The following is a 12,500-nucleotide window of genomic DNA, read 5'->3' as shown; positions in this document are numbered from 1 at the left end:
TCTAATCATTACATTCAGTGACTCAATTTATTCTAATTCAATCTAATCAGCCCGTTTCCTCACCACTTTCTCATTTCTACATATTTTTGTGATTATTACCTTTGGAAATTTCTCTGCAAACATATTTCCACAAGACTTGCAATTCTCTAAGTCTGACCTCAACACCATCTCTTTCCTTATAACCCACCTTTGCATTTACATCATCTAGTACTGTAAAAGCACTCTTCCATCTTCCCTGCCCATCAGGACTCCAGTCGAAAAGACTCTCACTCATTTTCATTCCTCTCCAGCCTTTACTCATACATAATCACCATTATATTTTCTTATGCCAAACTCAACCTTGCCCATGTGATACTAGAGTTAACACATTTGCACTTTTCTACTGCCCTTCGGCTCTCCCGAATACAAGCGACAAAAATTCCTTATCGCTGCACCTCCCAGGTATCCCCCAACCCACAGTTACCCTGTCTCTCCCATTTCTGTTGACAATGACTCTTCTCTCTTGTTTCAGTGCCAAAACATCTAGCTTTCTATTCTTAAGTACATCTGCCTCCATGCATTCCTTCTCAATTGCACCACATCCACCCAACCCCACAATGCATTGTCTTAAGTATTTTTCTTCTTCTTCTTTTTTTTTTTACATTTTTTAACATTTGGTTACTCTCATCACACAGGGCGGCGTAAATGGTGTTATTTTACCTGTGTTCTTTGTCCATGGTTATCTATTTATCTACTTACCTACTATATATATATATATATATATATATATATATATATATATATATATATATATATATATATATATATATATATATATATATATATATCACACATATATAGTGCTAATGTAGTAATATGAAGTAACAACAACTTGGCTCCTAGCAGCGTGAAACAAAAATATGTTATCAGTGAATAGAAGGACAATTTTTTTTTTAACCCAGTATTTCATAACTTTTGAAGTGAAATATAAGTGTGCCTGGGAGACCTTTGCAATGAATTCCAAAGAAAATGGAAGGCAATTCAGAAATCAAACGAAGACTTACGCTGAAACTAACTAGTTCATTCAACTGGTCTCATTTTTCCAGCTGGTTACCGAGAAATAGAATTCTCCCCAGGCTACTTTTTTTTTGCTGAATCTAACCTTCGTTTGAAGTGTTCGCCTATCGTTCCCTTCAGTCTAGACCTAAGCCTTTTTACTTCCCAGATTTTTTATTCCCTTTGGACACTGAATAGGTCAGCGTATTCCTCTTATATCAGTACAAAAAAACTGTTGTTTTTTCTTGTTGGCTGTGGCATTCGTAAGAACGTTATCAAAAGTATCAAGAATATGTGAGTATACACCGAAAGAAAGCCCTATCGTCAGAGATTTACATACCAAAGGAAATATTTACGAGATGATAAAAAATGTCATGGGTTATTTTGCAAAGAAGACCAGTCTTTTCTTGCACAGGCTTTGGAAAGAAATCGGAGAGAGTTAGACGAAGCTCCCAAGGACGCGAATGGTCTCTCATAAAAAAAGGAAAGGTTATGATTAGTAAAAACAGGTGCTGAATAGGCAATAAAAATCCTATTCTGAAATTATGTTCGCATTTATTTTCCACACACGGCATTCCCTGACGCGCCTTCCCCTCTTAAGAACTGCTCAAACATATCGGAGCTGACTCCTTGGTACTTCTCTTCCAGAAAACGTGTGATGTTCGCGTGACTAAGAGTCCTAACAATGATCTAAGCAAAGAGACACATATAGATGAATGAAACCATACTTTTCATTTATAGAAATATAAATCATATGTTAAACATTACGCTAAAAATGACAGCTCTTCTCCCAAAAAGGAATTGCGTCGTTCTGGCCTACGTCATCAAACGTAAAGAATCAGTGTGTCTCCTAAGTAACGCTGACGGTACCATAAAAATATTGCCTCGTTTCCGCGAGTCTTTAAAAGAATAGATTCGGCGCGAGCGAGTTCCCCGCAGTAAAAGATACACAAGTGCAATTCCAACAAAAATGTGAACGGCAGAGTCATCCCTCGGGATCCATTCTTCCGGAGGCCGTTAGCAGCTATCTGCAGCCTTGATAATAAGAACAACTTTATCGTTTTTTAATGGGAGACGGTCACGGAAATTCTGCAATAGGGAACGAACCTCACGGTGGGGTCCAAGACCCCCTCCCCCCATTTCTTTTAAATCAGGAAGTATGAGGCAAAGGGGAAATATCTGCTGTATAAAGTAAAAGATATATAAATTACAGTTACTAGCTAACAAAAATAATGAAATGAATTGGCTAATGATTCATTATATTTTTAAACTTCTGAGGACTAACTGTGGCCTTTTCAAGAATTTCTTTTCTTCAGGCTAAATACTTCGACTTTATAGAATCTCTACAGAATACATGACTATGATTAATTTACAAATAACTGAGTTTGACTGTAATTCTTTATAAAAAATCATTGCCCAGTTTGCCTTGTAATTTTAGGGTTCCTAATGGTCTTGTCTCCCTTATTTTCCTGAACACTGACCAGTCTCCTGGGAAATAATAACATTATTTCTTACATTCCTGCCCATTTTTAAAATCGTTATAATTAATTTTTTTCTTATTTGTCCAAAAATTCTAAAAATACAGGCACATGATTTTTTAGAATGGTAGCTGCAACACAAACCCACCTCACATTCGACTACCCAAAACAAAGCTACAGCAGTTTCTTCTAATAAAGCACCAGTCGCCTTGATTTAGCTTATTAAACACGATTAGTGAACTGAATGTTAAGCAAATGTCTGTCATAATCGCAGTTTTTCTCTATCTTCATTCCTCACTTCATTTCTTCACTTCCATTTTTCTTTCCGATGAGGAAGCATTGAAACACTGATCCTAGTTAATCCGTACCATCAAAGTCTAGATATTTATACATAATTACTTCATAATTATTAACGTTTAAATTTTAGGTTCAGAGATTAAAGCTCAGCATTATAGTCATAAGTATATCACAATGATTTGTAGGCGCCATCAAACTTTCAAGCTCATTAACTTAAATTCTCATTTGTTTCACAACCACAAAGTTAAAAGCGCGGTTTAACTCGGTAACTAGATTAACATTTGACCTCTAATTTTCCTAAAATCTTTGCTTCGTCCTTTGATCGTTCATTCTAATTGTATAACACTAAAATAAAAAAAAAATCTGTTGATTTCGTTTCTTCTCTATCTCTTAAAGGTAATCTTTGTATCCCCGATATTGTGCGAGGAAATTAGCAGTCATTACGGGGGTTCCTTGAGAGGAAAAAAAAGGAAAACCCACGACATTTGCGGCCACTGGAGAGCACACAAATGCCTTTTAATTGCGATAGCTAATGCTCTCAGTGGGGAAGCTAAAAGTATTGCGACTTAGCAGCCTTTGTATGGGGACTAAAAAAGACGAAAGTAAAGCGAAATGTCTCGCCTTTTACCTGCTCCTAGGATAGGATTCTGATGAGAAAATAATGCTTATAAAATTAGACATAATGGAACAATATTGCTGGTTAGTCGTTTTTCTCTTAAAAGCTAAGTCATTTTATGTCTCTTTTTCGTACCTGTTGATTAAGCAAGAATTCGGATAAAAGCTTGTTAAATAATTTTTTTCTGAAATATCTTTCATCATAGTGTTTCTTCAGTGCCTAGCTAAGGTTTACAAATGTTACTGAAAGTAATGTTACCTAATGCTCGAGGATTAAATATACAGAATTGTTCAATATAATGCCCATATTTTTCTTGATACTTTAGTCCAATCTTTACTTGTGAGCGAAGAAACAAGATAAAAGTAATATGTTAGTACAAGACCTTGCGTTCTACCTCGGCTAAACAGGAAAATGTATCACAAGTTTACAACAATACAGATTTACACATACAAGATTAGTCACCTAAAATAGGGAAATCGCACCTGTGAGTTATAATGTTATTGACAAAGTATTTTATAGTGTAAGTACCCCAGCTCACCAAAGAAAACAATATTATCACGAAGTACCACAATAATTCTCTAAGGGCACGGTCATTTTGGAATAAGCACACTAGAGTTCTTTCATCCAAGTATTCCCTATTGCCCTTCATTCTGACTGAAAAATAAATAATTTCTACTACAAAAGCCACATTCTGTGTAAGTTACTGTCTCATAGTAGCATCTCAGCAGTTAATGCACTAGATCTTTTCGCAGTTTTTTTAATTCTAGAATCACTATGAGAGTAGCATATTCATGTTTTTATCACCAATTATTTCATTTAAGGTCACCGTAGTACTTGATCATATTCGTTTCATTCCACATGTCATGTCACTGAAAGAATGTCATGTCACTGGAAGAATGTATAAACATAATGTAAGGATTAAACCCTGAAGTGACGTAAGATATATATGAAATAATGGTTTCCCATATGCAGAGGAGTGGTTTTCCATGTCAAGCAATAATTAAAACATCTACGTAAAAGATTTCTATTCCATTCTATTTTACACGATATGCTGGGCACATTAATATTTATTTCAGGGAATAAACGCATTGAAATCTTCCCATATTCAGATCCCAGTCCTAGTGAATTCTATATACATATTTTCAAGTATTCTGTACAGACTCACACGTATAGGTTTCAGAAATTCAGGTTAGATACTTAATTAAAATACACACTCACATATACTGTATATATATATATATATATATATATATCTATATTATAATGAGGATGTGTGTGTGTATATATATATATATATATATATATATATATATATATATATATATATATATATATATATATATATATATATATATATATATATATATATACACTGTACACACATATATATATATATATATATATATATATATATATATATATATACAGTATATATATATATATATATATATATATATATATATATATATATATATATATATTAAGAGCCAAAATAGATCTACGGTGACCATAAATGATTCAGATGACAAAAACTTCCATATATTATTCTCACATCAGTGCTGGGAAGGAAAAATAGTATATGTACTACGAATTTAAGATCATACGTGTTCTTATATTTCTCCGGTAGTACTACATTATAGTTATGTGATGTTATAAGATGTTTAGAAAACTAATATTCTTTTCAACCACAATAATCAACATAAAAAAGGGACATACACCATTAAAGTCAAAATCCCGTTCAAGGATGGTGTAAAGAAAACTGGTAAAATGTTTGGTTGTGACAAAACTAATCGGTTCAGCCTTCAAAAAGTTCGTCATTAGAATCAAAACCCCTAAAATAGCCTTATACGTAAAATCCACAGTTTTCACAGGATAAACTTGTAGCACCCACGTGGCAGGCTTACAATCAAAATCTGCTTTCTCCCGCAATGAGTAACGTGGGAGGAAAACCATGCTGCCGAGAGAAACACAAATTCTCTCGCACGTCTTTTCTGCAAATATCTCAGTCACCGTTATTGTCACCTGTCATGTATTATTATCATTCTGTATGTTGTTATGCCAGCTTTCCAGTAATGTATGTATAATGGTCAGTCAGATGTTTTGTATCCATCCACATGTAAGTTTGTCTGTGAAGAAACACAGATGCTTGAATTTAATCCTTCATCGATCTGTCAAGAGGTCGGGACTACTTTGCGGCTCACATGAGCTATTGACCTGTGCGAAAGTTTTGTAAATAAATTAGTAAGCTGTAGACCTCTGTATCTTACTTGTGCCTCACTCACATTGGTGACCGTTGAAGAGATGCCTGACCAAGCCACCAGCAGCGACCCCAGTGCCATCAGCGAAAACCTCGCAGCAGCCTCCATATGGTTACTGCCCTTCACGCCCCACCACTCAAAGGCATGGTTCTTCAGGGCAGAAACGATTTTCCGCACAAAGAAAATCACCTCAGAGACGTGAAAAACAGACACCGTCCTCGAATTCCTGCCAGATGACGTCTTTGAGCAGATAGCAGGATGGCTTGAGGAACTGGAGTTCCCCCATCACCTACAACACACTGAATGACCATCTAAAGTCATCCTTCAGCGTGTCGCCTGCCCAAAAAGCCAAGAAGTTCCTCAACCACATGGGAGCCCTGATAGGAGACGAGAGGTTGTCACACGTGTACAGCAAACTACAGTGGCTCATCACATTGCCCGCCAAGGGCAACCAACCCAAGTCAACCTTGGACCTCATGAGGGAGGTACTCCTGACAAAAGTACCCCACCAGACAGTAGCAGCCATACCCAAAGCCTCCACCATGCCCTTAGAATAGCTCCTGGTAATGGTTGATGAGATTTATATGGCCCACAAAGCAGCAGACCCCTCACAGCCAGCAGCAGCAGTAGCGGCACCATATCAGACTGAGCAGAATTCAGACACAGGATCAGACAGCGATCCAGACGAGCCAGCTGCCCCCATATACAGAAGACGCTTCCCCAGACAGGACTATAAATGGAAGCCTAAACAGAAGAAACAAGAAGTTCCAGAGGGCGTATGCTTTTTCCACTGGAGGTTCAGAAACAAGGCTAGAATATGAGACAGGGGCTGCCTATTCTCAAAAACATGCAGTGGAGTCGCAGACATGACCCATTCATACTAATGTCAGCTGTGAGCAGACAAGTTGTAAGAGAAATCACGCCTGAACACAGCTGTCTTTCTTCCGGGTATGAAAGAAAAGGGCAAACATGGTTTTCCCTAAAAGATGAACAATCTGACATAGGGTTCTTAGTGGACACCAGAGCATGCAGATCTTTCATCCCAGCCAGCCCAAATAAAAGACCCAACCCTGCTCCCCCATCCAACCTCCACATATCAACAGCCAGAGGAACACCACTGACAATGTATGGAATGCGAAAGATGAAAATTGCTTTTGGTGGGAAAGAATACGGCAGGTCGTTCATCACAGCAGACATTAAGATGGCATTGTTAGGAGCAGATTTCCTAACAGTGCACAACCTATTGGTCAACAAAGCAGCTAAACAGCTGATCCCAAGAACAAGACAAAAATCATCTCGCCAAAAGCCGAACAGACATACGACAATGAAAGCATCAGCGAGTGAATGAGAGGAAAAAATATGCCCCATCGCACCCGACGTCCCACCGAAAGAGATGAGACAAATTCGAAAACATATTCAAAGACAACCTGAAGCACAACCTAACAAAACCAGGCAATACACCATTCAGCACCACATAGAGACCAAAGGACTCCCGATCCACTCGCGATTCAGACAGCTGGCTCCAGAGAAGCTCACCTACATGAAGAAGGTATTCAAAGAGATGGAATATGCCAGAAAGCCCCCAGCCCATGGGCATCACCCCTACATGTGGTACTGAAGCCAGATGGAACACGGTGCCCCTGCAGAGATTACTGATGGCTGAATGTGAAAAGAAAACCGGACAGATATCCTTTACCAAATATAGCAGACATAACAAATCAAATGAACAGAGCAAGAATATTCACAAAAATTGATCTGCTAAAAGGGTATTTCCAAGTCCCGGTAGCAAAAGAAGATATCAAGAAGACCGCAATCATCACCCCATTCGGCACCTACACATTCAACTACAGCTGTTTTGGCTTCTGTAACTCAGGGCAACATTCCAAAGACTAATGGACGAGTTGTTTGGGGACCTTCCATTCTGCATGGTATATGTTGATGACATACTGATCTTCAGCCCAAATTTAAAATAACACCTCAAAGATGTGAAAATAGCGCTACAAAGACTAGAGGAAAACAGACTAATAGCGCGGGAAGACAAGTGCGAATGAGCAAAGAAAATGGTGGAGTTTCTGGGGCACCAAGTGAGTCCAGAGGGCATTAAACCTCTGTCAGAGAAAGTGAAAACAATAACAGACTTCCCCAAACCAACAACAGAGAAATTAGTGCAAGAATTCTCAAGTTTAACAAATTATTACCACTGATTCATACCAAACATTGCAAAAATAATGAGCCCCATATGTGAATGCATTAAAGGAAATAAAAAGAAATTGAACTGGGGAGAAAGTGAATATGGTGATGGGCACCATACTTGAGCAGGACACTGATGATGGTCGTCGCCCGTTGGCCTTCTACAACAAAAGGCTAACTGTAGCAGAGCAGAAGTATTCAACATTTGACAGGGAGCTCTTCACAGTCTACAAAGCAGCCTGCCACTTCCGCCACATGCTTGAGAGATAACAGTTTGTGGTGCAGACAGACCATCAACCACAGGTGCACGCCTTCACAAAGTCAGCAGACGCATGGTCAGTGTGACCACAACGTTACCTGTCAGCGATAGCTGAGCACTCCTGCACCATAAAGGCACCTGAAGGGTTCAGTGAACACCATGGCAGATGCCCTATCGAGAAACTGTGCTAACACCATTCAACTTTGGGTAGCCTATCCCAAGATAGAGTAGGCGCAGAAGAGCAACAAGGGCCTGAGGCGACCATCACCTACGAGATGAGTGCCAGGCGCCCTCACCCATACTTACCAGAGGGACCAAGAAGGCGACTCTTCACTCTTGCCCACAACCTATCCCACCCATTGGACCAATCAACAGCCCGAATCATAGCAGAGTGGTATATCTGGTGGGGGGTGAGAAGAGACGCGAAGACATCGACAGAATAGTGCATCCCATGCAAGACGTCAAAAGTCATGAAATACATAGAAAGTGGGATAGAAGAGTTCAAAACAACAATCAGCTGACTTGCCCACATACACGTCGACATAGTGGGACCCCTACCACCCTCAGAGTGGTACAAATACCTGTTTACCATAATAGACAGGAACAATAGGTGGCTGGAGCAATACCCACTGACAGCAGATGGCGGAGAGCTGCATTAAATCCCTTGTTGACTGGGTCAGTAGGCATGGAGTCTCCCAGATCATCACCAGCGATAGGGGCGCCAACTTCACATCCACCCTGTGGAACAACCTTGCCAACAGTCTGGAGACAAAAATAACGCATACAACGGCCTGCAACCCCAAAGACAATGGAATCATTGAGAGGATGCACCAATCATTAAAAACATTAGTCACTGCCAGATGTCAGGGTGAGAGTTGGAGAAAAGAACTGTCATGGGTTCTTCTAGGACTGAGAACAACAACACACATGGCGTTCAACACATCTCCAGCAGAAGTCTTGTACAACCAAGTGTTGACGTTACCAGAGGATGTCTTCCAAGAAAGAACAAACCCAACATCGCCATCCGACACCCAAAAAGTGATAGAAAAAATAATACCGGCCAAGACAACCTACCAAGCAGACAGAGAAGTGTTCGTTCCTGAAGATTTACAGAATGTAAAATACTTCATTCCGGTAGGCGCACGCAAACCCCACCTCTTCCCAGCCTACTCCGGACCACACCGCATACTCCAGGGACGACAAAATGCCTACCAGATGACAGTAGACGGGAGGACAACTTGGGTTTGAAACCTCCACTCATACTAGATACTGGCCTCTCCTAGCGGGGGGCCGGGGGATGGAAGTCCTATAGTGCCCACGTGGAAGGCCTATGGTCAAAAGCTGCTTTCTACCGTGATGAGTAACGTGGGAGGAAAACCATGCAGTCGAGAGAAACACATTTTCTCTCACGTCTTTTATACAAATATCTGAACCACCGTTATTGTCACCTTTCATGTATTATTATCATTCTGTACATTGTTATGCCAGCTTTCCAGTAATGTATGTATAATTGTCAATCAGATGTAAGTTTATGTCTGTGAAGAAACACAGATGCTTGAATTTAATCCCTTCCTTGATCTGTCAAGAGGTCAGGACTACTTTGCGGCTCACACGATGAAAGTTTGTAAATAAATTAGTAAGCTGTAGACCTCTGTATCTTACTCATACCTCACTCACAAACCCTTTATCAGAAAAACAGCATACATTGGCTATGTATAAGCATTTCAACAAAGTCACAGGCGTATTATCAGTGACTGGCCAATCTGCAAGGCAATACCAATGGTTTTGCTTGTATCTGAAACTGCCTAAACGACAGAGACAAAAAGCTTTTTTCATTCGAGGGTTCACATCATTTTATTGTATTATTACAGACCGTGAAACTAATTCTGAAATGGCTAATTAACGCTTCCTTTTTCATAAGTACAACCTGTTTAACCTCATATCTCCTAGCTATCTGCCCCTCCTACTTAAGTATCACTTTTGAATAGCTCCTAAGGCCATTATTGCCTGGCGACCAATAAACTTTAACTACAGTACCGGCAATTTTACATACTGATCATTTTCCATTAGCTATTAAGTATATTAATTATATAAGGGTAAAATATCCTTATATAAATTTTATCTGGCCATTTGTACTTTAATATTGCTTCTGTACGTTTCACCACCAATTTTTTTGTAGAAACCTTTTAGAAATACAACAAAAAACCTATACAGAGAAATGTTTACTCTAATGTTGTATAGCAACAATCAAAATTAATTCTAAAGTTTCCTGCACACAGAGTTTCTCGTAATTTGAAAATGGAAAACATTAAAGTAAATGACGTTTGTTTTTGGCTGAGCTGAATGCATTATAAAGAACCATCGTCGAACACGCCGGTCGGGGAAGAAGTGATTGATGACGGAATTGCCTCTTTTATCTAGATTTCTTGTGTTATACAAAATTTTTATTTCAACCAAGTTTCACTTTTGTTTGCATAATTCTTCCAAACCACAGTAATTATTTCTTTTGCCTTTTTGTGTATGCTCTTTCCTGAATCATATATATATATATATATATATACATATATATATATATATATATATATACATATATATATATATATATATATATATATATATATATATATATATATATATATTTATATACATATATATATATATATATATATATATATATATATATATATATATATATATATATATATATATATGTTAGAAATAATCAAGACATGATCACGTGTGGAACAGATATAAATTTGACTCACATCAGGATCGAACCCAGGTCTTTCAAATGAAAGGGAAGGTGGCTGCCAACCGAGCCACAAGTCATAAAACAAGTTGGAACCTAAGTGCTACAACTGTAACTAAGACTTACCTGGGCAGGCTAACTGCCTCGCATACCAGCGTGTTTTGACCAACTTCCTGACTCACCAGTGACGCAATTGGCAGAATTTCACTCAAATCATCCCTTCTGAGTCAATATGATTGAAATAATAAACACACAGTCACGGGATTGTTTATTGATTATTTCTATTATATTCACTCACTATATGATATATATATATATATATATATATATATATATATATATATATATATATATATATATATATATATATATATATATATATATATATATATATAGTGCTCTAGTAACGAGGTCAGATAGGGTCATAACCTCCTTCCACATCTGTTTTAAGGACAATGTCACATTATCTTATATCTCAATGATTCTTCGGTAGCAATGGCCAGTACTGGGTCAGCACATTCCCTCTCTCTCTCTCTCTCTCTCTCTCTCTCTCTCTCTCTCTCTCTCTCTCTCATCCAAGTCACTAACTGAACTGGGAAGGACAGCAAACACTTCACTATCAAAAATATACTTTATTCAGTAATCTAACATGGCAAGTGGTTTGAAATGAAATAAAGATAAAATGGGAATATCTACGACTCATAATTGTTAGCCCAATTAACCAAGTAAGGAATATGGCATAGTGCTATCAGTGTCCCCCAGTTGAGTCTTTACAACTTCATGATAAGTCACATTCCCCACTATGTATATTGACCTCTGTTCACGATACATCTGAAGAAATGAAGGGGAAAACACAACTTTTAAAAATAAGCACAGAGAAACATAAATGTGGGATGTTTTCCAATGTTACCAACCCCAAAGGAAATGCATAAAATTAAACATGCTAAAATCATCAATAAACATCAAAGAGACTTAGTAGATAAAAATAAATCAGTAAAATAAATCAGATATGTTAAACCAAGTTAATTAAACCCTATCAAGTTTTCTTGAACATAAAGTTCCAGCTCACCTCACAAGCAGTCACAAAATCATCCAAAAGAGTGGATCTGAGCACAAAGAGATCAAATTCTGAAATGCCTAACCTGTACTCAAATTGGTAAGTTCATGCTTCATGTGACACGCCCATGAAAGCGAACTAACGAAGGCATTCGCCGGATCATGACGACTTCCGGCGACATAACCAGCACATCACCCAGGGTACGATGCCTCTCGTCTCCATGGGAAGCCATAAGACGCTAGGCCTTCGTCAGCTCTGACTTGCTGAATACCTAGGCGCTGTTTCCATTTACCTTTGGCCAGAATGTCCCCAAGCAAATTGCTTAACACCCCCCCCCCAAGAAACAACAATATAATATATCAATATCTTTCAGCATTTCATATATATGTATATTAATATGTATATGCGTACATATATTATATATGTATATAATATATACATATATATATAAAAATATATATGTGTATATATACAGTATATATATGCAATATATATAAATATACATATACATATACTGTATATATACACACACACACATATATATATATATATAATATATAT

General features: G+C 37.9%; 1 protein-coding gene across 1 annotated transcript; it reads left to right on the top strand.

Annotated features, from left to right (window-relative positions):
• Positions 1-8,772: 8,772 nt before the first annotated feature.
• Positions 8,773-9,381, top strand: LOC136836480 (uncharacterized). Its single transcript, XM_067100810.1, has one exon. The coding sequence runs from the start codon at positions 8,773-8,775 to the stop codon at positions 9,379-9,381; it is 609 nt and encodes a 202-aa protein (XP_066956911.1).
• The last annotated feature ends 3,119 nt before the right edge of the window (positions 9,382-12,500 follow it).

The sequence above is a fragment of the Macrobrachium rosenbergii genome, chromosome 4 (genome assembly GCF_040412425.1).
Source record: "Macrobrachium rosenbergii isolate ZJJX-2024 chromosome 4, ASM4041242v1, whole genome shotgun sequence".
Classification (NCBI taxonomy): domain Eukaryota; kingdom Metazoa; phylum Arthropoda; class Malacostraca; order Decapoda; family Palaemonidae; genus Macrobrachium; species Macrobrachium rosenbergii.
The sequence above is the reverse complement of the archived record's forward strand: the minus strand, read 5'-3'. Positions and strand labels throughout refer to the sequence as shown.

Excerpts from the sequence above, each read along its gene's own strand:
- LOC136836480 (XM_067100810.1), top strand. The coding sequence starts at position 8,773 with ATGGCGGAGAGCTGCATTAAATCCCTTGTTGACTGGGTCAGTAGGCAT.